This window comes from Phascolarctos cinereus, unplaced genomic scaffold (assembly GCF_003287225.1).
Source record: "Phascolarctos cinereus isolate Bilbo 61053 unplaced genomic scaffold, phaCin_HiC Scaffold_2;HRSCAF=192, whole genome shotgun sequence".
Lineage (NCBI taxonomy): Eukaryota > Metazoa > Chordata > Mammalia > Diprotodontia > Phascolarctidae > Phascolarctos > Phascolarctos cinereus.
Window position 1 is genome coordinate 349797202 of NW_027555625.1, and position 27962 is coordinate 349825163.

Sequence of the window (27962 nt, forward strand, 5' to 3'; positions counted from 1 at the left end):
AGTGTGACTGACACTTTTCTTCTTGTGCTGAAGACCTAAATTTATAACCTAAATTTGGTTATAAATAAACCAAATATTGATTCCCTACCATCTCATGACCCAGGTCTCAGCATAGGAAATCACAGCTTGAAGTGGGAATACTTAACACCAGTTTAAAAAAATTTTCTGACTTTGGGCTCAACCAAGTTTAGGAACTGAATGAAAGTCTTTGTTTTATACTGTGTTCTTGATTTGATATTGACATGCTTATGTTTAATTTGTTGCTTTTCATTAAAAGTTTTATAAATTAATGGCCTGTATGACATAGGTGAAGAATTTACCAGTGAAGAAAATGGGAGTAGCCAGGAGATGGAGGCTTAGAATAGAGTGTTTTGGTGGAGATATAAATCCACACACTTCATCAGATGATAGAAGTGAGAGGAGATACCACTTCCTTGAGGGTGGAGTTAAGTGGTGATTATCAATCAGCTGCTCAGAAATCCAGAAAGAACAGATAGGATGGCTGGTACCCATAGTATTCCCTGGTTTCACCGGCTCAGTATGAACTAGTCACACAGTAAGAATGAGAGACCATGGTAGTATCCTTGAAATATTTAAAGAATCAGAGGAAGACATGCTGGCATCTTGGGTTCATTCTTTACGAGCAGTTTTGGAAAGATTGATAAGAATTGTATAGGGTTAAAAGGCATGAAAGAACTGTGACCTGCATGTGTGGAAGGAGTATATTTACTCATATAGGTTAGATTACATGAAGGCATGAAAGAAATCAACACATATAATTAGAACAATGGCATAAATTATAGACATGTTGTTCATTGACCACCCAAATAGAAAGTTCTACTAGTTTCCTTCAAAGTTCAGTTGAAGCATTCTGATATGAGGTCTTTCCTGACTCTCCCAACCATCAGTGCCTTCCCTTCAACAAGTACCTTGTACTTTTGTGTATATTTTGCACTTATACATATACACGTCATCTCCCCCAATAGAATGTTAGCTCCTGGAGGGCAGGAACTATTTAATTTTTGTCTTTATATCCCTAGCACTTAGTAAAGTACCTGACACACAGTAGGTGATTAATATGTGCTTGTTCATTCAATGAACATAATATTTTTATAAGTTCCAACTAGTTTGATTCCAAGTCTAAGAACTGTCGTCTAAATAGCTCTAATAGTGTATGAGGGCTCAAAGAGAGGGACATTGCATTCACCTTCTGTTGACATGACTCTATTTTTAAAGTAGCCTTCACTTCAGGACAAAATGAGTAGGCATATCTACTTCTGTCTGGGATTTACCTCTATCCCAGGCTGCCTGTTAGTCTGACCACAGAGGGAAGGAAAGTTACCCTGTTCCACAAGCCTCTTCTCTTTCTTCTTCAAAGGACTGAACATCTCTTTCTCATGTCCAAGGCCATCTGTAGAAAGCATGTGACCTGTATCAACTGCTTTTCATTTTATGTCTTCCTTTTATTCTATATATGTGGTAAGAAAAGGCATATAAGCAGAGCCCCCTTACTTAAGAGGGAACTCCAGTGGTCAGTCAGACTCACCTATCATGGCTTGTAATAAAAATCATAATAAGAATTGGAATAAAGCTTCTCTCTGACTTCTACTACAAAACAATGAACTGTAGAGTTTTCTACAACAGAAGTATGGGGGGATATGCCTTAGCAAAATTTTGCTTGGAGTAAGGAAGCAATGAAGGCTTAAGCTTATGCCACAGATGAACTGGGTTTACAGCAAGTTAAGTTTAGTTACAAATTCTGATTGACTTATTACTGATCACATGAAAAATATAATAACATGTTACAAAAGGAAAAATGTTTCTTACAGGTCATTCAAAATGAATATGAGTAACTTTGAAAACTGGAATTTATTTCTTTACAAAAGTTTTCATAAATGCATTTTATATTCTAAATATACATGCTAGTATAAGAAAACTGAAAAGGTTATTACAATTAAGACACTTATACATGTGCGTAATATTTTAATCCCCTCACTTTAAAAAAATGTAAAATTAGAATAAGCAACACTTCAGAAAATGCCTTTTTTTAAAAAAAAATTGTTCTCATTATTAAAAAAGAAAAGTCAAAATAATCACTCAAGTGAAAGATTTAAAAGCCACCATTACCATTATGGAAACTTTTTCTACTAGGACCAATATATTACAGAGATTCATATTCAAAGTGCTTACATGCCTTTTCTTTATTTTCACTACTAAGGAGTTGTAACAAAAGAATCTCATTTCTGGTGTAATTCATTCTTAAACTTTAATCCCATGCTGCTTGCAATAAATTGAAATGTCATAGTAAAGGCTATGCAGTATAAATGGATGAACTCTTTGGACAACCAGTATCCTCTTTTATTTCCATAGAAATGTTACTTTACAATAAAAATAAGTAAAAGAAAAAAAACAACTTAGATATAAGAACAGATATTAATCATATGGAAGGGTCTTTATCAGTTCTTTTTCCTGAGGAATAAATAAGTTCTTAAGTGGTCCTGGTTCATTTAAAAATAGTACTTTTCTCCTTTCTTTACATTCATCTCTTATAGGGTTATATATTTGATACAAATAGATCAAAAATGTATGCTTTACTCACATGGAAAATAAAGGTTAATAAGTTAATTTTTTTTCACATCAGAAAAAAATGTCATTTTTTTCTCTCTATATATACACATATAGTAAAATCGAATCCAAGGTGTGGACATTGAGGTGCTAAAACTATTATTATCCAGTAAGAATTTTATATGTAAAAAATTCACATTTATAATGAAAAAAGATGGGTTTTTTGTTTGTTTTTTTGCAATTCTGTAAGTTTAGGGCCCCACAGTGATTTATTCGAGTTATGGGAATCTGCTATTTATTTCCTGGTTTTTAGCATATGGCAGATTGCAAGACAGCTCGCATATCGCTGACCTGGGATGCTATGTGCATATTCTTGGTTTGTTGGAATCATCCTAAATGTCTGAATGTGGACCAACAAGACACCCTTTGTGGCCAAAGTGAATAGAAATAGTGCACATTGTATTTGATAGTATCCATGGTACTGTAAAAGAATGTTAGAAATTCACAACTTCAGCAAATGATGAGACTAATAAGCATGTTTTGAATAAAACAGCAAGCCAAAAGGCTGAATATGCTTTTCTGTAAGACCAGGTAAATCCCTGCTAGTTGAACAGGAACACTGTGGTTTTACACCACCACAGTTAGTGAGGTCTAAGGGACTAATTAAATTAATGTGAATCTGTTCAGGGATGGTTTAATGTTTCCAGTATGGCTTTTTCCTGTCTTGCCTATTCAAACAATTCACCTTTTTCTGTCTAAATAAAGAATGCTAATTTGTGGATGCAAGATTTGCACTAAGGAAATGTTGCCTTGATTGTCTTCCATTAGGAAATTAAGTAGAATTAATGGATAAGGACTTACTAATGTAACATGCATTATACTTAGGACCATGCCATTCATTTCAACTTGGACTTGCTAACTACCCTTACTCTGTAGTCATATGTGATCATTTCTATTATTCAGGAAAGACAAGAAACAGTAGATCTTTTAAGTGAGAGAAAACTGATTACATTTTACTGATTTTTACTGAAGTTAGCTGGTACAGGGCACAAGTCAGATAAAAATATGGTTTCTCTCGTTTGTACAAAAATACTTTTGCACTCTTTGCTCATGTAAGATTCTTTTGGAAATAAAGGTAAATAATGAAGTTCATACCACAGTGGAAGAACAATGGAAAGTAGCTTCTTTTTCATTTCTGTTTAATTAAGAAACAAGTCACTTGCCTATAAAATTGCATCAGTTATCAGTAAAACAATGAATTCAGCATTTGGTTAGTCAAATTCTATGTAAAGAAAAATCAATGAAATATAGATGCAATCTTTTTTTACATTTTGAGTATTTCTTATCCAGAAATGTAATTTGCCAGTCTGCATGTAGCTAGTTCATTCATTCAGTTTATTAAACTTGCAAAAGCATGCAATGGAATTTAAGAGACATGTTAAAAGTATGTGACAGATAAGATAAATACATTAGTTTTTTAGATCGAAGCTTTAGCCCATTCCAGTCTGAGACTGAAAAACACATGTAAGATTGTTGCTCCAGAAGGCATTCATCAAGCAGGTCCACATATGTATTTAGTTTCTAAATGATCGCATTTATTTATTTACAAAATGTTAGGATCCTCTCTGGCCAAAAGGAGCATCTCTGGTTGCTTGGTTGTTGAATCACTCAGCACCTTTGGCTTCCTGCAACAAAATCTCTAATAGGTAAATAATGTCCTGTCTTCCTTGGATTTCTAAACTTCCCAGAAGCAGAATGATAGTTGTCTAATTTGATTGCTTTCCATTATAACTGGGTTTCTGTTGTATGAAATTGATAATATCCATGTAGAGAACATTTTCTTTCCCGTTGCAGCAAAGAAAGACATATGTAGTAGCCATAACATGAAAAAAAAAATAGTCTTCTTTCATTTTTAAAGCCATTCAGAGATATTCAGAGATAAGTGAACACATTTCCATACTCCAAGCTGTATCATGGTGTTTTTTCAGTAGCAATTTGCAGGAGCTTGTTGAACTCTTTACCCAGAACTACATGGGATATGGAACCGTATTACCTTTGGGAAATAGCACCCCATCCTCTAAGAATAAGGAACCAAAGATCTCTTTTTATCTAAAGCAAGTGAGGTTTTTTTTTTCAGATTTCTCTGTGATGGGCCAGATTCAGGTTCTGTCCTATCCTACGGATATATAGAAATGTTCATCTAATTGGGCTTGCTAGTGTTAGCATTCACAGTTTCAGAGTGGATAACTGAAATATTCTAGCAGGGAACTAGCTTATTTACACTAACAGTGTTCTGTCCTGAGAAGTAGGTTGTATTGTTGCTTTGTTCAAGTCTTCCTCACAGGGCCTTTTGGAGAGTCAGAAGATGTCACCTTCTAGAGTTTGTGCCACTTGAAAGTCCATGAATATGCAGATGTCATCCTGGAAATATGTTTGTAATATCCATCCTTCTGAACAATCCCTGTATAGTTTACCTTGGCTGGCTCGGTGTTTTTCTCATGACTATGACTAAGCGTGAAACAGTGATGACTTGCTCCTTGGCCTGCAATGTGTGTTGATGGTCCTGTCAGTAAGGATTAGATAATATTGAGAGACACTGAAGTTCTTCCAAACATGGAAGCTGGCTTCTGCCTTCAACAAGATTTATTATAACAATCAATCTAAATTTTTAGGCCAGACTTAACTGTGATTTTTGAGGATCAGTTATTAAATGAGGTAGACCAACATCGTCTAGGTACATACTTCATCTTGTGACTAGCTTGCAAGTAATTATAGAATAATTCAATTATGTTTTCCCCTCCATATTTAATAGGATTTCTCTGATCATTGAGATTTTATATACATATATATTAATTTTAGTGGTATACCATACTGGAGATGATGTTTTGATGTCTTTACATTGCCATATGCCATATTTGTAGCAGCCTGTTACAATGTCAGTTCAATAAAAATATATGGTGCTCAGTGATGATAGAGAAAATATTGTTAAAGATTTCTTGGAACATGAAAAGGCTCAGTCATAAGGTCAAGTGCTTAGTCACTTTCAACTGCATCATTTTGACCACACTTTCAAGCATCACAAGGATATTGCTACACCGTCCATTATGTTAAGAACTGCCCTTGAATTTCACATAGAGGTTGAATAAAGGTCTTCTATTTGTTTTTTGAAGTAATCTCTTAATTCTCGTCTCTTAGCCTTTAGTGTTGGTGTCAGCAAGCCATTTTGTACTGAGAACATGTCAGAGTGTATGTAAATGGCTTTAACCTAAAAACCAAATGCAAAATATAGTTTTTAATAGGAATTAGACACATATAACACAAATAAATTCATAGCACAAATAAATATAAGTAGGCTTATAATATATCAGTGTGGTTAAATATCTCTTATTAAGACTTTTAAAAAACAAAGTAATTTTCATATATAAGCTAGACAGTCTGTGGCTACATCTACAAACTAGTTTTTATGCTCGTATAGAATCATACTTCAGTTGCAGGTAGGGATTAGGATACAGTTTTTACCTTGCCTATTTCATCTTTGTTATTCATCATAGAAAATCCTGATTTTTGATGCTGAATGGGAGGTAGGAGAAATACTATAATCTCCCTTTTATTTTGATTAGTTTCTGAGGGTTTACCTGTCAATTGGGATTAACCAAACAAGGAGACCCTAGATGTTTTCAGCCATAGAAATGGGAGCATGGTATAGTGGATTTAGAGTCAGAAAGACTTGTATTAAATCTCAACTCTGACACTGTTAAGCTGTGTGACCCTGGGCAAGTGATTTCATAGTTTTCTCATCTATAATACAAAAAGGTTAGACTAGATGACTTCTGATCCTGTGAACCTTTGTCCATGTAACTTGGGCTGAACTGAGCCTTAAGTAATATATAAACCTGAAGTGTGTGAAGTAGGTCTAAATTTCAAACTAACAGTGCTTTGAATGACTGCTGAGCTGCTAACTAGTTATTAGTTATCAGATGGAAATTGTTACACACACATATAATTATCAAGTTGTACAATCCATACTTATAAAGAATAAGTTCTGTAAGAAGTGTATTATGCGAGTGAAATATAACAAGTCTTGATTGATATCTAACTTCCTTGTTGGAGAATTTTCCATCTCAAATGTTTGGCTATCGGGAGCAGTTTTGCATGTTATTATAGCTAGGTTTGGTTCAAGTATGGCTCTGATAGATTAGTGGATGATGAATTCATAAGAAATCATTACAGGAAAGCCAAGGATATCTGAGGATACATTTTATCTTTATGGACTAACATGGAGGACTTGCCTACACATCCACTATGGGTATATCCCTTGGCATGCACGGAGGCAGAATAAAGGATCATTAATGTGATCCAGTGTAGAATTTCATGTATTCTTATATCCGACTCCCACGAAAATGAAAATGGAGTAGGACTCAAGGTCTTATAGTTACCTTTGTGTGTATTTCTTACTGGACTATAAGGTTCCTTAAGGACAAGGATTTTTATTTTACCTAAACTTTCTGTCTCCCTGTTGCCTAGAAAAGTGAACTGCATACAGTAGACATTTATAACATTCAATGTACTATAAAAGTAATGAATATAGCATTGTTATACTCTAATTCTTGTAAGGACACAGCCCTTATAAGGAATCATAATACAAAAATCACAGTTGTATAAAGGCCTTTCTAGGCTCACTCAATATACTCACCTGCCTAAGTCAGAACTTCACTAAAAAAATATAATCTGCAGCCACAGTAGGGTCAGAGATTTAAGTAAGAAACACTAATGGCTATGATTTATTACTGAGTAAACATCAAAGCTGTTAAATCAAAAGATAATCTTTACCTGTTCAAAGGAATGTAGTCCACTTTCTTTTCCTAATCTGACCATATCATCCATCATAGCTTGCTTCAGTTCCTAAAATGAACCGTGTAAATTCTGAGTTACAAAGAAATTTTTAACTCAAGAAAGAAAGAATGGTTTCTAAACAGAAGTTGATGGGAAATTGCTTAAAGTTCGCATAATTAATAAACAGACATGTTATCCAGTACTCTTTTTAGATATCTTGTGAAATACTCTCCAGTGACTACTAGAGAGTTCTTTTATCTCCCTGCACCCTTGCTCTACTGCCCATGACAGCTTCTGAGCATGGAGAGAACACTTTAAACAAAATGGAGCTGCTATTTAGGAAGTGGTTCACATATGACCTCTATAGGATACTAGATTTAGGTCTCCAAGAAAGAAACATTAGAGGTTATCCCAGCTAGTGCCCTCCTTTTATTTACAAAAAAGCAACACGGTCAGAGAGAATACATTATTTGCCCAGTTACGCAGGCAATCCAATGGCAGAGCCAGTTTTTAGACCTAGCTCTTCTGACTCAAAATCTAATAGTTTTCCCACTGTACCATGCTTCCTGTCTTGCACTGTGGCATAGCAGAAAGACTACTGAACTTTAGAATCAAAGTACCTGGGCAGGAGTCCCAGCTTGTTTTCTAGCTGTGTAACTGTCTCTCTGTCTTAGCTTAGTTTCTTTGAACCTCATTTTCTTCTTCTGTAAAATGGAAATTATAGTAATTGTGCTCCCTAACTCACAGGACCATTTTGAAGAACGTACTTTATAAAATAGTAATAATAATTTGCATTTACATAATGTATTAAGATTTGCAAAACAATGTGCAAATATCTAATTTTATTCTCACAATAACCCTGGAAGGTAGGTGTTATTATTACCCTCATTTTATAGATGAGGAAACTGTGGCAGAGATTGTGACTTGTCCAGGTCACACAGCTAATAAATGTCCGAGGCTGAATTTGGACTCAGACCTTCCTGAGTCTAGGTCCAGCACTCTATCCACTGTGTCACTTGGCTGCTTCTACAAGCACTTTTAAATGCTACAGAAATTCAAATTATCATATTTATTCAAAATATAGCCCTCTACCTTCCCAAGCCTAGACCATGCATCTGGTATAGGCACTAAAGCTTTAGGTAGTCTGGTGTCTTAAAAGTTTTCTTGGCACATGAGCAGTTGACCTGGTGCTCCCAAGTCTCAGCATTTAACTGTGCTTTTAATTCCAGAGGTGTTCTGCTAGTGGTGTTTGGACAGCGCATGAATTTAGTATCCTAAATGTGTGAATCATAGGTCAGTCAGATTTAGAGTTGATGGGATCTTAGTCTAATTCCATCCCATTATTTTAGAGAGGAAGAAACTAAACTATGTGAACAAAGCGATTCTGTGCCCTATGGTGCCCTGTTTGCTAAAGAGACATTTTTTTCTGCTTTCTCTAGCATTATATTCCCTCCTCCCTTCCCTATGAGGAATGGTTTATACTTTGGGCTGTAAGAATTTTTGATTTCTTTAATTTCATTTGTAATTGTTTAAGTATAATTTTGACATAGGAAAGGCTAATTCCATAAAGAATGTCTACTGCCCAGTTTATGGCATGCATTTGAATGGAAAATCTCTACAATTTTTCCATCACCGTGTATATCTTGGACAGATATTACAAGTGGAAAGTCAGCTGGATCCTGAGTTGAATGAACAGTGGGTTGAATTGTCTTTGGGACATTTCAAAACTCTTTTAATGGACCCAAGTTTCTCATGGAAATAAAAGCCCATCTTTTAATGCCCATATTCCACCAGTATTGCTGTATGATAGCAAGACATGAAAAGCAATGGCCTCTAAAGAGTTAAAAATGAATATAACATAGAGAACAAAGGTAAGGCAAAGAGTGGGCATGAGCAAGCTGCCACATATAAGCAATCAGGGACTTAAAAGGAAAACAGGAATAAAATGTCATAAATGCATGATAAGAACAAAAGACAGGGTGGTCACATGGCAAGGATGAGGGATGAGAGATGAACAGTTAGAGTGTCCACTGGTACCCTCTCAAAGTCAGGAACAATACATGGAAGCCTCCAGCATATTGGGTGAGCCATCTGTGGCAAATGTATGGGAAGATATGGACAAGAAGATTGATAGGATGGGCAGGTATGGATGCGTTTCAGTCTGAATCTTTGGAGGAATCTCAAATTTATGAGATCATAGATCCATTTGAGTTGTGTAAAATATACTTAGTTGTCAGATTTCATTTTCAACTCACTACTATTAACCGTGGTTCTAAAACAAAGGTACCTGATAGTTGGAAAGAACACTAGGATGTGAATCAGAAGACCTGAGACTGTGTGACCTTGGTTAAGTTCCTTCCCCTCTCTGGGTTTCAGTTTTGTCCTCTGTAAAATAAGAGTAGGTAACCTCTAAGGTTACTTTGAGCCCTGAGATTCCAATTGATGATTTTTCTAAGTTCTAAGGGAAGCTACAGTTTGTTGTTGTTATTTATTTATTTATTTTGGCTGGCAAGGGGGGGGGAGGAAGATAGGAAGTAGGAGGGTAGAATGGTTAGAGAAAATGAGCCCTTTAGTTAACAGCTCATTGTTTTGGGGGTTTCCAAAGAAGTCCAGATTTCACAAGCATAGTTTTTCATTGCTCTCCTATCATTAGCTAGATCATCTATGGCATAGAAAAGAATCCCAGAGACATGTACCTTATCTTGACAGAGCTCTGCATACGTCCCATCAAATCCTCTCTTCTTTGCCCAACTAGGCATGACTTCAGGATCAGGCACAACAATGCCCACCAGGAAAGCCTGTCATTTCCCACAGATTTAAAAAAAAATTAAAAAGTGGTTGTGACACAGATCATTCTGGAAAAATTCATGTGTCCATCCATTTATGAAACATCTCCATAAATAAATTCCACAGATAAGATTAATTTATAATCTAATTACTTATACTTTTTAATGGCATTTAATGTCAAGCTGTACATCAACCTGTTCATAATCTTGTGTCCAAATCTGGCTTTGCTTATGTACACTTTAATCAATGTAATCTTGGATTGCAAGTCAAATGATTCTATAATACAGAAAAAATAATTTGCATTTTCACTCAAGGCTCTTAGAATATTGAATAACCAATTATCATAACTGCAACATTTCTGTGATTCTTATTTTTAAATAATCTATTTATAAGACCAGATAACCAGTTTAAAAATTTAAGAATTCTATTCTAATTATGCTAACCTTGTGAATAGTAAAGAGAGAGAAAAAGGGACCATGACTGACTTGTCCCTTCCATTTCTAAATCTTAATGGTGCTAACAGCATCATAATTAGAAATTAGCTCATGTTTTACTTTATGCATACCTTTCAAATTTTTCATATTTTCCTTCTCAATCATTTAGACACCCATCTTTAGGCCTACTATTTAAAGTATTGCTCTAATTATATGTAAAATTTCATTAGAATTATGACCCATTCTAATGAAAGGGGAAGAATCACCTTTCTCCTTTTCGTGGAAAGGTGAGGAGTCTACAGGATGCATACCCTGTCAGATGGGCTTGCTCTGTTGGTCTTTCTTAATTGGTTTGTGTTATAAAGGAGGTCTCATTTGGTGGTGGTGGTGGTAGTGGGTATTTATAGAAATCACTGTTATGTAAAAATAAAAGGCATCAACAAAACTTTTCAAAAAAATTCACTGGAATGTGGTTACACCAAATGATTAGAATTATGACACTTCCTGACACACTGATAGTTTAGAATTACATGTTCTTCGCTGAGTTTTCTAATTTAATATTTCTTTTGGGAATCAGTTCTTTCAATACTTTAACCTTTGGGAAGTACAGCAGGGAATCAGGATTTCTTTTGTGATTGGGGAGACAGGGAAGCTCATACTAATTACATGTCAACTATTGGAGTGTTCTAGAACACTCCTGCTCCTTAGCAAGACTGATAAATAAGGGTGTATATTCAACAATTCTAAACGTTACCTGTAAGCTGTCTCCATGCACATAGGTCTGAGCTACAGGTTCACTTCTAATGTAGATGTTTTCAATCTTTTCTGGAGCAATGTATTCTCCTTGAGCGAGTTTAAAAATGTGCTTTTTCCGGTCAATAATTTTAAGAGTACCTGCCTGTGGGTAAGAGGAATGGTTTTAGTAAAAATTAACAAGTAATCACAGTAGATTGTCTTATTATCTGTGCAGTTTTAACATACTGTATTCCACACTCTCTTTAGAAACACTGTAGCCAAGCAGAGTGTATGTAGTTTAATAGCCTAAGTGAGTTGCAAGTGGAAAATAATACAAATTAGATACTCAGAGAACTAAATTTTGTTTCATTGATGTTGTTCAGTTATTTCAGTCATGTCTGACTCTTTATGACCTCTTAGGGGTTTTCTTAGCAAAGATACTGGAGTAGTTTGTCATTTCCTTCTCCAAATCATTTTACAGATGAGGAAACTGAGGCAAAGAGGGTTAAGTGACTTGCCCAGGGTCACAAAGCTAGTAAATGTCCAAGGCCGAATTTGAACTCAAGAACATGATTCTTCCTGATTCCGGGCCTGGCTCTCTATCCTCTGTGCCACCTAGCTACCCTACAGAATTAAGTAGGCATTTAAAATGGTAAAATAATGAATGTACCAACAATCATAAAGGTAAATTCAAGAACCTTGGGTCAGTCTCTCTTAGTCTACTGTTCGGAATGACTCTGGCAATCTTTTCTGGTGAGAAATTGAAACAGTTATGCAATAGTTGGTTTAGCAAAGATTTAGCGATTTAGGGATGGTATCTGAATAGAATCAGGTACTACAGAGGAGATAGAGAACCCAGATTGGGCATCTTTCAAAGAAAGATCCTTAGCAAATATGCCCAAATATATACCAGTATCATTTGCTTTGTTCACCTAGATATTCATGTCTTCTCCCTTGAGCACAACTCAACAAAATATTTAAGCACCTACTGTGTACAAGGCACAATGTGCTAGATACTAGGGATAGAAAGATGAAAAAAATTGTCAGTTCCTGCCCTAATTGAGCTTATAGTCTATGGGAAAGCGAGAGAATATGGCACCTACACAAATTTCTTTCACTCTGATTTCAACAAGATGCAAGCTTGCCATCTTCTTCATTACAATTTAGGGAATCAAAGTTGACACAAAGTTTTCTTAAAACCCCTCAGGGAGTAAGTGTAGGCAAATAATACATACAGGTAACCACTTCCCAATATCTCCAGTATGAAGCCAGCCATCCTTGTCTAGTGCCTCATCGGTCTTCTCCTTGTCTTTGAGATAACCCTTGAAAACATTTGGTCCTTTCACGCAGATCTGGATGAAATAAAGATCCTTGTTGACTGATGATAGCAAACAAACTTTACTATCAACCCAGTTAAACTCTAGGGGGAGCAGTTGATTCACCTTCCCTGACCCCCAGTTACTCTCCTCAGTCTCAAAAAAAAAAAAAAAAGAAGTAAGATTCAGTTCTCCATTTTTGGAATGCTTATTCTCTCCCTCTGCCCTTCCTGCAAGGCCAGCACAAGTTCCATCTCTGTCATAACATTAAGTTGGCATTGCCTTATATTGTTATTTATCTCTTTATGTGTACATATCTAATCCCCCTACTAAGCTCTTTGAGGGCAGATACCATATCTTCTTCATCCCCATATGCTCTACCCACATCTAGCACATAGTCTGAGGCATAACAGATGGGCTGTCAGTGTTTGCTGGTTGAGTGAGTTTGTCTACTCTCCTATCTTATCATATGCAAATGTAATGATAATAAAATCAGAGTTTTAAAAATGGATTGTTGCTACTATTCCTTTGTTCCTCTAATGATGAGGGAAAAGGAAAAGGGAAAGCACAGAGAGGACTATTGCCCATTTCTGCACAGTTAATCTCATGGACAAAGAGGAAATTGTAGCTGTGCAGAAGTTATTTTACCTGAGCTTGAATTATAAGAAGAAACTTGAAAAGTCCTGGGGAAATCCTATACTTGATTTGAGAAACGTATAGACATGAACTTTGAGTTTGCTTGAGAAATAGGAAAGTAGATTAAATGAACAATAAATAAATAATAAATTAAACGGATAGAGATAATATGGCAGGTAATTTTGATCACATGCGGGGAAGCAATATAAAGATGAAAAAAATCTCACTTTTTTTCTCAATATGTGTACATAATTATAAGCATGGATAGAAAAATAGAATTATATCATTTAGGCTACATTTTACCTCGCAAATATAGTCATTCACTCAATTATATAATCAAATGCAGTGTAATATGTGGGAAACTCTACTGGATTTGGAACCAGGAGACCTGGGTAAACTTGGCTCCCCTACAAACTAACCGTGTGATTGTAGGCATGTCAAAGTTTCTCCAAGCCTTGGTTTTCTTGTCTATAAAATGGGGATAATACTGACTGGGAGGGAAGAGCTTTGTAAATTTTAAAGCTCAACCTACAGAAATGTGGTTTAAGATGATATTGAAAAGGGAGTAAAAAGGAGGGAATGTGATTTAAAATACAAACTGATCCATAAAAGAAATCCAAAGAGGCATCCTTTATATTGGCATGCAAAGTCTAAGTACCAGTTTTCTCCCCCATCAGAGTGACTGATGTACCTCTGTGCTTCAGCAGCCACCCCTGGTTATGCCCCTAATGCTTTTCTTACAGGCTGGCAGACATCTTCTAGCACTCAAATACCATAGAGGCACAGTGCAAGGAAGTGGCAGCTAGGGGGCACAGTGGATAAGGTGATGGGCTTGGTGTCAACTATAGCCTCAGACACTAGCTGTGTGACATTGGGCAAGTCACTGCACCTCTGCTTCAGTTTCTGCAACTGCAAAATGGGTATAATAATAGCACCTACTTCCAAGGGTTGTTAAGAGGATCATATGAAATGATATTTGTAAAGCACTTAGCACCATGCCTGGCACATAGTAGGCCCTATACAAAACACTGTTGTTACTATTGTTATCATTATTATTATTCGTCCATAATGAGAATGAGGACATGGACACTTAGATGCTGAGTAGTGATAAAAGCTGGAACTAGGAGTGAAGAATGGGGATAGGCAGTAGGCAACAGAAAGAGGCATAAGAGATGATACTAAGGACTCGAGATGAAGGCTAGGCACTGGAGATGGGGATGAGGACTGGGAAGTAGGGACCTTATTTGCCTTTCATTATCTCATTAGAGTCTAGCTGATCACAGATTTAAACCTGGAAGGGATCTTATAAGGTGTCTAGTCCAGACTCTTGATTTTACAGATGAAAAAACTGAAGGCCAGATAGTCACACAGCTAGTAAGTAATAAATCCAGGATTTCAATCCAGGTCCTTTGAATCTGAATTCAGAGATGTTTCCATGACATAATACTATGTGGGATATTGTAGAAAAGAATCTTATTAAGGTATATTTTGGATAGCATGACCTTTAAGGTACCCTTCAACTCAAAATTATATGATTCTCCTTGAACACTTTTGAACTTCCTTTCAGAATTTTAAACAATAACTGAATGTAATATATGACATTAGCTTTTGGTGATTCAGGTCTCCATGCCTCTATTAAACTAGTCTAATGTTCACAAGCTTTTCCTGCTATTTCCCCTTTGTTTCACCATTTGATTATATAATACAAGAAAATCACATGCTACACACACACCTGAAGTTGTAGTTCTCCATGTTATTACGACAAACTTGCAAAACAATGAAGAGCTTTTCTTAGTTCGGGAGATGACGAACTCTGACTAATTCCCCCATGCTTAAACTTACCTCTCCCTCTCCTTTGGAGGCAAAATAGTTCAGTTCTTCCACATCTATCAGTTTGATGTAATTGCAGGGTAATGGTGCACCCACATGACCTACAAATCAGAGTAAGCTCAGCGAGTTTCAGCTTTCAAACTGAGCTCAGCATTAATGCAGACAGCTTTCTAGCAGACATCCTCAAGCCTTTCAAAGTAAAGGTGCTGTGGTGCTTGCAATCCAATATAGATCTAGAACCTTCTTCTCCTTCCTCATCCCCCCTTTTGTATTTCCCCAAATCTTAAAGCTACAGAGAAAGAAGAGGTCCACCACCACTACTTTCTTGGCTTTAATTTTGTACCACAGGAGAAAATGGGGTTTCTCCATGGAGGGTATTGCACAGAGAGCATGACCAACAATATTATAGCTCAATATCATCATTTTCTGGCATTGTTTAGAAAAACAGCAACAAAAATTATCATTATTAAACATTTCCCAGATCAATACTTTTACTTTTGTCACAAACTGGCAGAATAAACATTTCTTCAGCAATCAAAGCTAGGTCCTCATTTTAAGTGGAAAAAAATCTCTCGTAAAGTTACTTAAATTTACGTTTGCCTTGTCAACCTGCTCATCTCACACTAATTTCCTGTTGTTATAGATGGGATTCACTCAGGCCCTGTGTTAGGTGATTGAGTTGAGAATGGCTGCAGTGAATCCAGATTAATCTTGTGTACACTAAAGACAAATTTATATACTAATCATTTTTAAAAAGAATAGTTGTTTAGGCTCACTATACTACCCATAGACTGGCTTGAAGAAGCTTTACTATGAGCTACAGGACATACATTGGTGTAGGATTACTGAGAGGCAAATACTGGCCCCGATGCTGAATGAAAAGAAGGATGGTATAGTGTGAAGGGCATACCATTTCTGTGTTTCCTATAAATAGGAAATATACTTCCCAATAGGCTTTTTTTTAAACTGAGCAATCCTGAACTAAGTACATGAGAGTGAGAGTCAAGGACGTATGATTTCTCTCACATTGGAATTCCTGGTGTGAGAACTCCTTCCACCAGTGGAGATTAAATTTTCTATCTATAACTTATAACTTAGAGAACTGCTTGTGACTAAGAAAGGTTACCTGATTTACTCACTGTTACATAGCTAGTAAGCATCAGAGGCAGAATTTGAATCCAGGTGCAACATTCTTTCTACTTCAACAAAATGGCTCTAATTTTTAAATATATTAATAAATTTAGCTATATCCTTCCCTTTGATTTTTATATGAAAATTTCCTATCCTTTTACCCTATGCAACCTCTTGCCAGCTAAAACAAAAACTTTTAAGAGAGCCAAGATTTTAAAAAAGGCAGAATCTGACAGATCTTACAGTGAAAGAATATATATCCTCGTACTGCTTACCTCACAGAAATGGTGTGAGGAAAAGGCATCATAAACCTTAAAGTGATATAAAAATATGAGTTTTTATTATGTTCTTATCTTGTCTGATGGGGTTCAGAAATGGTCCTGGGATATATTTTTATCCTATTGCTCTTTCCTATTTAATATTCTATGAACTATTTTTCAGGGTGATAAAATAACTTTTTTTTGGTAGTTGAATAAGTATTAGGATGTAAGGAGGTTCATTAAAAGCATCCTTGGTACAACTCCAGTAGCACACAGAATAACAAGGACAAAATGCATCTCATTCACTTCTCACATTATTTTGATCTCATCTGCTTAGTCTTTATATTTTGTAAGTTGTATTTTTTTTTGTTCTGTATAGCATAGGAATTATGATCATATGGTATTGTGACAGCTACTATGTACATTTTTATTTTTTATGGGTCAGTGTTATATCTAGCAATTATGGGTGACAGTTCAGTTTTTGATAATGGTCCACTTCCATTATAGTTTATTGAATGAGTTCTTCAGGACATTTTGAGATATGAATTTATAGTTTGGTGATTTTTCATCTGTCAGTCTAGGGAGTTTCTGATATGTAATTCCAGCCACTAAATCATATTTTACTAAATATTTGGTAGATGCTAAATTTTTACAGCCTGCATTGATGTACTGTGCTGTTGTTTGTTTGTTTTACTATTTCTTTGCATAATCTACCTTGATCATTAAGACAATGATGGCAATTCGGGACTAGGTCTTTGCCACTTCTGTAATCCATAGTGGCAATGACCAATCCTGAATTGCCATCATTAATCTCTCTGTTTCTGTTAACAAATCCTCTTGACTCAGCTATTTATTTAATATTTCTTTGTTGCTTTGTTGGCTGAATTCATGTGGATGTCATCCATAGAGGACCTTTTAAATTCACTCATTGATCTTAGATGTTTCATAGTATCATACTGTAAAACCAAATCATTACACAGCACATATTCCAGCTGGTGCATGCTTGGACTTCCTGACAATGCACAACATACTTGCCTGCTAACACTTGCTTGTTAAGACCTGTTAGCAGACTTGACCACTGATGGGTTATAACTTGCCTTTTGTGTATTTATTTGAAAAATAATGTAATCACTATGACCTTAACTCTGTTACACAACAGATGAAACATGTATGAATGGTTTTCCAAAATTTTCTTGTCTTTTCCTCTTTCCTTATGCTTCTACCACCCCCTTATTTTTATTCAATGCCCCCTAATTGCCGCTGAGGCTATTACCATCCTCCCTAGATCATTCCAGCATCCCCTAGGGGGCAGCATTGCCCATTTTGGGAACCTATGTTCTAGACCAAAATCTAGATTGATTTAAAAGGTCAATCATCTCTCATCTTCTCGACATTTTTTTAGATATAATCTTATCTTCATCCCTCATTTTCCTTTATTGATTCTACTTTATGCCATATTCATTTGGGTACATGCCATATCTCCTTTATTAGAATGAAAATTATGTGAGTAAAGGGACTATTATTTATAATAATAGTAGTTTTTATAATACTTGCTCTCTCCTGGCTCACCTACCTCTGACTGCTCCTTTCTGTTTTCCTCTGCAGGATCACAATCTTTGTCCCACTTTCTATGTGTAAATATACCTCAGGTTTGTATCCTGGACCTTTTCTCTCTCCCCTCCATGTGAATTCATCAGCTCCCATGAGATTAGCAATCACCTGGATACAGATGATTCTAAGATCTACATGCCAGTCCCAAGCAGTCTCCTGAGCTCTGGCCCCATATTACTGTTGGATATCTATTGGACATCTCCCATCTGCTAGCACTATAAGTATCTCTGACTTATCATGTTGGAAACAAGAATCATCACCTTTTCCTTCAAACTGCCTTTCTTTCTTTCCCTGTTTCTGTTGAGGACACTGACATCCTTCTAGTCATCCAGGTCCCTAGTCTTATTTATAAATTATATAATATACTACTCTCCTAAATAATTATATACATTATAAAACACATCAAAAATAGATATTTAAAAAAGATGAGATTAATGAGAAATATTTGATCCTTGAGTCCTCCACTTTTTCTTTTTCCTTATCCTTCTTATTGGTTGTAATATTCTGTTGATTCTACTACATTGTGTCTTGAATCCATCACCTCCTTTCTATTCACAGGACTGCCATCCTAGTTGAAGATGGACATCACCACTTGCACTGGCTATTACGATAATTTTCTAATTTGTCTTTTAGCTTTGTCTTTCCCTTTTAAACTATTCTCCAAACAGTTGCTGAATTTATCTTCCTAGAGCACAGGTCTGACCATATCACTCTGCTGTTCAAGAAGCATCATTTAGTAGCTTCCTTTTGCCTCTAGAATAAAATACAAAAACTTACTTGGCATTAATAATCCTTCATCTGGCTTTAGCCCACTTTTCTAGGCTTGTTGTTTATTATTCTTCATTGTGTACCCTACATTTCAGCAAAGAAGAATGAGAGCTGATAAAAAAAAAGTCCATTAGATTTGGGATTTAAAAGGTCATTGGAGAGAAGTGGCATGATCTAGTGAATACAGAATCAGCTTCAGAATCAGGATGACCTAGATTTGAATCCTATGTCTGACTTATACTGACTGAGTAAACTTGAACAAATTGTTTAACATTTCAGTTTCCTAAGCCACTGGCATCCAAAGAAACAGGTCAAGGCTCCTAGAAAACTTTAGCATGATCCCATAAGTGATGAATCAGCCAACTGAAGGATGAGAAGATGGGGTCACATCTACCCTTTCTATAATAGCTAATCATGGGTTTGTCTTCTCAGGGTGCCCATAAACTAATGGGGTCAGGTAACTGTAGTCAGTTTCTGTGTTTTAGGGCAGTGGCATCTTCTTTCTTATTTTGGGGGTGGGTGGGAAAGAGTAATACAGGATAAGTATTCATGGATCATGCATCACAGATCTCAGTGCACCTAAATCTTTCCACCTAAATCCTCTCCTTTTCTGAACTCCCCCATCACTTTTAATGGTAACACTATCCTTCAAGTATCCCACATTCACAGCTTTGGTGTCATCCTCAAATCCTCACTCATGTCACATATCTTATCAGTTGCCAACTCTTTTAATTTATACCTCTACAACATTTCTCACATATGTCTCCTTCTCTTTACCTACCTGGATGCAATGCTAGTTCAGGCCTTCAAAGAGACTATTGCAATAGCCTAATTAATCTCCCTGCTTCATATCTCTCCCCTCCAATCCATCCTCCACACAGCTGCCAGAGTGATTGTCCTAAACCACAAGTTTACCTATGTCACTTCTCTACTACTCAATAAACCATAATGAATCCCTATGACTTAAGAATCAAGTATTATTTTTCCTTAATCTCATCCTTTAAAAATGTCTATTTTTGGTATGTTTTATAATGTATATAATTATTTCATATATGAGCATATGTACATAATTCATAAATAAGTAAATAAACACATATTGGAGATGTAATAAAAAATGTGAAGACCTCTGCCAAAGGCAGACTCTTTAATGCTGTTGAGTTGCAGAATAGAGGCTAATCTGCATTGGCAGAGGGAATTTCTTCATGGGGAGTTTCCTACACCATTCACAGTTCTGGACTCCCTTCCCCCAAAAATGTCATTGATGAACTTGGAGAAAAAAGTTTCATTAGAGTGGTAGAGGTGTAACTGATAAAATAAGGGAGAGTGAGTAGATGTTGAGGAAGTAGAGGAAAGAAATGAAGACTCTAGAAACAGAAGTAGAAGAGGTAGCTTGAGGCTGTAGCAAGGTGCAAGGGTAGGGTTTTTCTTTTTTTAAGATACAGGAGGAAAGAACACACTTGTAGACATTATGGAAAGAACAAGTAGAGAAAAAGAAATTTAAGATGAGAAGAAGACAGAGAATAACTGTGGCCAGTAGCACCACCAGAGGGTGACAAAGAGGAAGGTTACTTCACCTTCTGGGATTGGAACAAAAATGGAGAAGATGAGGGAGGACAGAGAGAGGTTTTGATGTCTGAAAGACAGAAAATGGAGCAGCTATCAGAGATGGTCTCACTCTTCTCAGTTAAGTAGAAAGTAAGGCAGTCTTTTGAGAGAGGGAGGGTGGAGTGAAATTGGGGTGGGGCTTGAGGAGAAGAGTTTTGGAAAAGTTACTGTGGGTAGTCTCTCCACCAGACAAATGTAAAGACAAGTGCTACTTTGGGTGAAATATCACTAAGATAATGCCTAGTTACCTAAATTATCATTCTGTGGCACAAACAAACATATGCATAATGTGATATCATAAACATTAACATTATAAGAGACCCCAGACCTTCTAAAGGATTGGCACGGGCCACACTCTAAGGAATATGGCTCTAGCTACTAGAATCCAGTATTTTCTTATTCATACATACTTCTGGTCAGTCAAAAATTTTGCAAAAGTTGGCAGTCCATTGTTTCCTAATGGGAAAACCTTCAAGCTGTAACATACACACACACACACACACACACACACACACACACCCTAAGTATATTTCTGCCTGGGATTAGATACTGTCTTGTCCTCTTTCTTACCTGAGGTCCAGTCCCCTGGAGTTGTGAAGGTACACCCAGCTGTACACTCAGTTTGGCCATAACCTTCATATACCTAAAAGAGAAACATGGCTATTAATTTGGACCACCAACTAAATGTAGGCAAAGCTCTCGCCTATGTAGATATCAGGAATGGTTGTTATAATTACTCATCTGGGCATTACTCAAACAGTAGAAATTTCCCCTGTGTTGTATAATGCTTTTCTTTTCAGCCAATTAATATCTGAATTAATAATCTGAAAATAGTCAGCATTGGGAATGTGACATTGGCTGTTGTTGTATAACACATGTAATTATGTATTGTGCTTAGTGGAGATCACAGTGATGAATAAGCGAATAAGGTAGGCTGGGGATAAGCTCTTTTTTTCTTTTTTTTACTACAGATAGTGTATAAAAGTAAGGTGGTGAAGTCTGGGGCTTAATGTCTCTGAATTGCTTTAAACTGTTCATAGGTTTTAAAAATTTACACAATTTATTAATTTATTATTAAGCTCACTGTGTGTTTTATTTTGGCTATGCAAAAGCACATAGCCTAGAACCTTTCTAAATAACATCACTATGCATGAAAATTTGGAATAAAGTCCATTTGTCTTGGACGCCTTCCAAAAGAATTTAGTCGCTACACTATTAAAAGAACATTGTTATAAGGGGTACACAATTCAGATGGTGAGTACAGTGTTGTGAGTACAAAACTTTGAAAGATCAATATTTAAACATACTCATAAAACACATGTGGCCAATTCACTTGAATCCCACTAATAATGTCTCGTTTATGGAATCTACTATAGGGCTTTGCCCATAGAAAGCACTTAATAAGTACGTGTTGAATGAGTAAGTAAATTAATTTTAAATGCTACCAAAACACATTTAGTGGAAATACAATATAAAAAGATATTGTTCCTCTTAATTAAAAGGCAAGACATATTTATATTTCTGTCTGGGTTAGTAAACATTGTACAAACTGGAATAGGTGCAGACTTGATGCATACATAGTATTAGTTGACAATCTCATATCCATGCCTTTCTATTCACATGACTACTTCCCTAACTCCCAACCCCCACTCAGTTAAGGCTCTTATCACCTCTTGCCTAGACTATAGCAATTGTCTCCTAATAGATCACATTTATGACCATATCATTACTCCCCTGCTCCCAAGGCCCCCTCTTATCTCCAGGGTGAAATAAAAACACTTCTGTTTGGTTTTAAAACTCTTTACCATCTGGCACCAATCTACCTTTCTAGACTTATTGCACGTTACTCTTCTATATGCATTCTCTGTTTCAACCAAACAGGCCTGCTTACTGTTCTCAGTACACCATATCCCATCCATCATATCAATGCCTTCGCTCAGCTATGTCTCTGGTGCTTGGAATGTATTCCTTCTGTACCCTCTAGAATTCTAGCTTTTCTTCAAAGTTCAGCTCAAAGACTATCTGTGGGATGCCTAACCTGATCATTTCAGTTGCTAGTGCTCTCACCCCAGGAATTACTTCATGCAGTTTTAAAAATTTAATTCTCTATGGACATATTATTTCCCGCCAATAGAACAAAAGTACCTTAAGGACAGGCACTCTTTCATTTTTGCCTTTGTATCTCCAGGGCCTGCCTCAGTGCTTGGTACAAAGTAGGAATTTAATAAATGTTTTTGAATTGAGTAAGTAACCAACATGCAACATATATAGGCTCTTTACCCTGAATGATATGGTATCAATAGTGAGGGAAATGTAGTAGTCTCCAGATAAATAAGTCCTGGTCTTTCAGAATGTGTAACATCTATTTTGGCTCTCTACCTTAGGGCTTATGCCTTCTGGAGGAAGGAGAAGCTGCTGTGTGTTCATGGGGTCCACATGATTCCCAACTATTTTGCTTATGGGAATATCTAGCTGCTCTAAGACCTGACTTCATGGGAAGCTAGGCTGTATCCTGTGGTACTGTACCTGACACCCCAAGGCTGCACGAAGAAAACCCAAGACTGTGGGAGATGCAGGAGCTGCTCCAGTGACAATCATTCTAACACACCCACCAAGACTAGCCTGTGGAACAGATGACAGGAAACAGTGAATTAATCAGAATCTTGACGTGTGCCTAAGACAACCTTTGCAGCATCTTGAGACATAACTTAATAGTTTGGAGCCCAACCTGCTACTAAGAACCAAACCGAGGAACAGAAAGCTCAGAAGCACAACCACTAAATGTTAGAGGTTAGAAGAACCTTAGAGATCAGTTGTCCAATCCCATCACTTTACAGATGGGGAAATCGAGGCCTGAGGAAAAGGAGTATCTTAGCCAATGTTATACAACAAGGCAGTGGTAAAGCTATAGGCTTAGAACTCAGCCTGGGAATCTGGTAGCCACTTAGAGAGAACCCTAAAGTCATCTAGTGGGGACATGGAATGTTAGGAAATAAATTCATTCAATTCCAAGTTGATGAAAATAAGTTAAATGTGGTGGAATAGGTCACTTAATAATGTTTTCAATTCTTTAGTGTTCTGCTACAATTTCAAATGAATTATTTATTTTATTATTTATTCATTATTAATTTATTAATCTAGTACCCTTTTGGAGATTTTGTTCTCTCCTTAATGCTGGTGCCCTTAAAATACACCCAGTCGTCGTTACATCATTTCTCAGCACCAAAAGAGCTGAGTTATAAGAAGTTCCTTCAAATTTCTCAAATGCTAATGGCCTTCCTTTTTATATATAGCTTTCAGATCAATACATTGCTTCCCTTTGCAATGTGTCTCAGTGCATAAAGAAGTCCTGGAATTCTTCATCTTTGTAAGTGGGGCCAAAAGTACTTTAAAAAGTGATCAACTTTCATAGTTAATAATGGAGCAGCAAGTAAATGCACAGTCACGTCATTTTTCAAAAATGCTAATTAACCATAGCTCCCTGGAGGAGGTTAGGATGGGCAGGGGTAAAGAGTGCTTTGGCAGGAGTATAGAACAATAACTAAGAATTTGGTCCTATTTAGGGGCAGGAAGGACAGAAAACAAAGAAATAATTCTTAGAACTATGGATTGTGAGAACTAGATAGGACTCTGCAAACTATCTAGTCCATCCATCCTACTCATTTTAGAGGGAGATACTAAGGTCCAGAGAGAGGAAAGGAATACTCTGAGGCCACATAATGAGTCAAGGACAGCTAGGACTAGAACACAGGTCTTCTAACTTCTAGGCTAGTGTTCTTTTTTCTGCCTTTTTATTAAGTACTGCTCCTTGAAAATTACCTTGGTTTTAGTGTTCAGCTTTTTTCTTCTCATGTCTAGTAGGGAGAACATGAGAGTTTAGGTACCTAACAGATCCTGGGTAATTTCACTGGAGAAAATTAAATTTTTTTGAGCTCCCTAGAGAATTACTGATTTCTATTCCCTTAAGGTCTTACTTCTCTTTCCTGTACTTAGTCTCTAACAATGACCCTCACTTCACCTCTCCAGTTACAGTGTGCCAGTGTTAAAGTCATGAGACTTAGAGATATGAGCAAATCACTTGGGGCTCTTTGGAAAGGCAAGCATCTAGGATTGTTTTAATTTCCCTGTGGAATGAACTGTCTGATACTCGGTATCATTCTGCAACTGCTTTACCCAGCTCCTTACCTGAATCTTATTAAAAAAAAGCTCATCCCATATGCTATCATTTCTGATGATTCCACTTCGGACTTCAGCCTTCTTACGCTTTGCAGCAAATTCCAGGAGCCACCGTTTCAATGGAGTATTTGCTTGGCTGAAGATCTGAGACAAACAAAATGGACAAAAGCTTTCAATGGGCACAAAATTTCATGCTCAGTCACTTCTTCATGATGGAAATTAATCTGCAAGCCTGAAAACCAACTCTGCTTCCACCTTTGGTGCCTTAGGATGGGAGATGGATGAATCCCTGCTGAACTTGACTAAAGGGTAGTAAAACCAGGAACAAGAAACTAAGCTATATCTCCTAGGCTTTAGTATGCTCTCCCACCTATCTGCTATTATCGAATGGGAGTAATAGAAAATATAGGAATGGAGAGGAAGAAAGGGGAAGGAAAGAGAAAAGAGAGGAGGAGAGTCATAGAACTTTAGAGTTAAAAAGAACCCTTTACATCTGGTCCATCTACCTACTCAGTGGAGGAATCTTCTTTATGATATTTCTGACATAGTCATTCAGCTTCTACTTGAAGATTTTATTACAGGGAGCTCATTACTGATTACTGCTATTTACCTCACTTCACATTTAACAATTTAGAGATACTCTATCACAGTCCTTATGGTAAGTTTGGACAGCACAATGCATTGTATTATGTAGGTATTTAGTAAATGTTTGTTGACCAAATGGTGCAACCACTGAAGATGGCCCAAAGTAGAAAAGGGAGAAGAAGCTTTGTATCAATTCTTAGCCATTTTGAGTAACTGGAAGAGTATATTTAAAACTCATCTCCTTCCAGCCCCAAGAACTCAAATGCTATCTCAAAAGCATCTATGGGTCATGACAATGATAGAGGCTCATTGGAGTCTCCCTATTGTTATACTGAGGAAGAAAATCACATGGCTAGAAACTCTAAGTGTTAGGATGAGGCAGAGTGTCCAACTCAGGGCAGGAAGAATGGATCCTCCGTTTGGCTCCAACATATCTTTCCAGGCTGATTACCTCCACCTCATGCATCCTCCACTCCTACTAAATAGGCCTGTGTGCTATTTCCTGTACACAACATTCCATCATCTGTCTCTGTGCTTTTGCATAGGCTGTCCTGCATGCCTGGAATGCTTCACTTTCTCACTTCTGTCTCTTAGACTCTATCTCCTTTTAAGGCTCAGTTCCAGGGCTGCCTCCTCCACCCTCACCTGAGGCTTTTCCTGATTTCCCTAGCTTTTGTTGCCTCCTGTAAACCTCCTTTGTATTTTATACTTTTTGGCAAATAAGTTCCTTCCAGTGGAATGTAAGCTCCTTGAAAGCAGGGACTATTTGTTTTTGTCTTTGTAGCCTGGTGTACAGTAGGTACTTAATAAGTGCTTGCTGAACTGAACTCTATGGTGACCAAATCAGCTTACCTTGTCATACATTCTGTTTAGCAGTCTGGGGACCACTGGGAAGATGGTGGGATGTAGAGCTTTCATGTCATCTGACAGAAGGCGGATGTCTCCTTGGAAGAATCCAACTCTCCCTCCATGGCAGTACACTACTGACTGTTCAAGAAAATGGCATAGGGGAGAGACAGAGAGAGAGAGAGGGAGAGAGAGAGAGAGAGAGACAGAGAGACAGAGAGAGAGACAGAGACAGAGAGACAGAGAGACAGAGAGAGAGAGACAGAGAGAGAGAGAGAGAGAGAGAGAGAGAGAGAGAGAGAGAGAGGGAGAGAGACAGAGACAGAGAGACAGAGAGACAGAGAGAGACAGAGACAGAGAGAGACAGAGACAGAGAGAGACAGAGACAGAGAGAGAGAGAGAGAGAGAGAGAGAGAGAGAGGGAGAGAGAGAGAGAGAGAGGGAGAGAGACAGAGAGAGAGACAGAGAGAGAGAGAGACAGAGAGAGAGAGAGGGAGAGAGAGACTGAGTAAAAGGCTATGTTCAGCTTTGGCTAAAGAACTATTTAAAGCCATCCTAATTCCAGAGGGCAGAGTGACAACTGGCCTGGACTCTGACAGCCCAGCCACACATTGTCATTCCAGGGCAGTTCTAGGACCTGGGTGTAAGGGGACTCACTCTATCCCAAAGTTATCTATGCATCTACAGATTAGCCCTTTGTGTGATTAAGAATGTGGGGACACAGGCAGTCACTCTGGGAGTCCCATCCCAACCCCAAATGTCTGACCAGGTATTCTTCATCAGTGTCACCTGAAGGTAGCAGCCAGACTGCCTCTATGACTGTCCCAGTAAACTTGCGCCTCAAGAAGAATGTAGATAATTTTTTTCTAAAGCTCAGGCCTGTGCATCTTGGTTTTATTTTCATAAACATATGTATGCAATGTGATTAAGCATAATTTCCAGGTGATGTTTAATCAGGTAGATGGCACCATTGTGTGCCATCTCCTTGGATGATAATTATAAGCCTATGTTCTCACACTAAAGGAAAAATATCTTCCAAAAAGAGGTACAACAAAGAAAATGCTCCATGATAGAATACAACAGACTTAGAAAATGAAGAGGCAGCAGAGATCATTGAGTTCCTCTCCCCAATTTCATAGCTGTGGAAACCTGAGGTCCAAAATAGAAGATAATATAAGGAAAGAGCTTTTCTAGCAGCAACATCACAGTCTTTAACATTCATTTTCCATTCAGCATTAACATTCTAGAATGGGAAAATATTGATGTATGTGTATATTCAAGTGAAAAGTCCATGTACATGTAGACAGCGGCATGAAGGGGTCATCTGCTTAGGGTGCTTATGCAGTATCTTCTCCTACAGGACCTGGCTTATTCTTCCCAGAGATTCCTCAGGCACTTTTGGAAATTGCACTAACTCTTCCAGAACTAAGTAGTCATTGGTTAATATACCAAAGCTTTTTCTTCTCTCAGTGGCTAGCATTCCTTCAAAGGCCCCAGGTGCTACCTCTAGGGTTGCTTATAAACTAGGATGATGTCACATGTTAATATTTGAAGTTTTTCTTTCACTTATAAAGTAATAACACAGTCTACAGTAGATATTCAGAGACCATGCTTCTAGTGGTCCAATAGTCAAAATTCTTTTTTTCTATGAATGTAGATTATGGCATCATCCCTTGTGTCCTCAGACTGGTTTGATGGTTAGAAAGAGAGAAGTCACTGTAGATCATTGTCATTCATGAAGCTTTAAAAGGGAAGGCTGACTTAGAGCAGACAGAAAGACTTTTCTTTAGCATCTTTAAGTTGGATGGGTATGGAAGGTGACTTTTGGTCCCAGCTCTGAATTG

At 37.1% G+C, this 27962-nt stretch overlaps 1 protein-coding gene across 4 annotated transcripts in view; it reads right to left on the reverse strand.

The window, feature by feature from the left end:
• Positions 1-710: 710 nt before the first annotated feature.
• Positions 711-27962, reverse strand: part of ACSL6 (acyl-CoA synthetase long chain family member 6) — a 142042-nt gene continuing 114790 nt past the window's right edge. For all 4 annotated transcript variants that reach the window (XM_020991154.2, XM_020991153.2, XM_020991160.2 and 1 more), the window contains 10 exons: positions 26125-26259; positions 24697-24831; positions 23038-23133; positions 21082-21154; positions 15149-15237; positions 12590-12706; positions 11374-11517; positions 10095-10196; positions 7396-7467; positions 711-5830 (listed from right to left, as the gene is read on the reverse strand). In XM_020991154.2, coding sequence (XP_020846813.1) covers positions 5693-5830; positions 7396-7467; positions 10095-10196; positions 11374-11517; positions 12590-12706; positions 15149-15237; positions 21082-21154; positions 23038-23133; positions 24697-24831; positions 26125-26259 — 1101 coding nt within the window. In that variant the 3' untranslated portion in view covers positions 711-5692. The remainder of the gene's footprint in view (positions 5831-7395; positions 7468-10094; positions 10197-11373; positions 11518-12589; positions 12707-15148; positions 15238-21081; positions 21155-23037; positions 23134-24696; positions 24832-26124; positions 26260-27962) is intronic.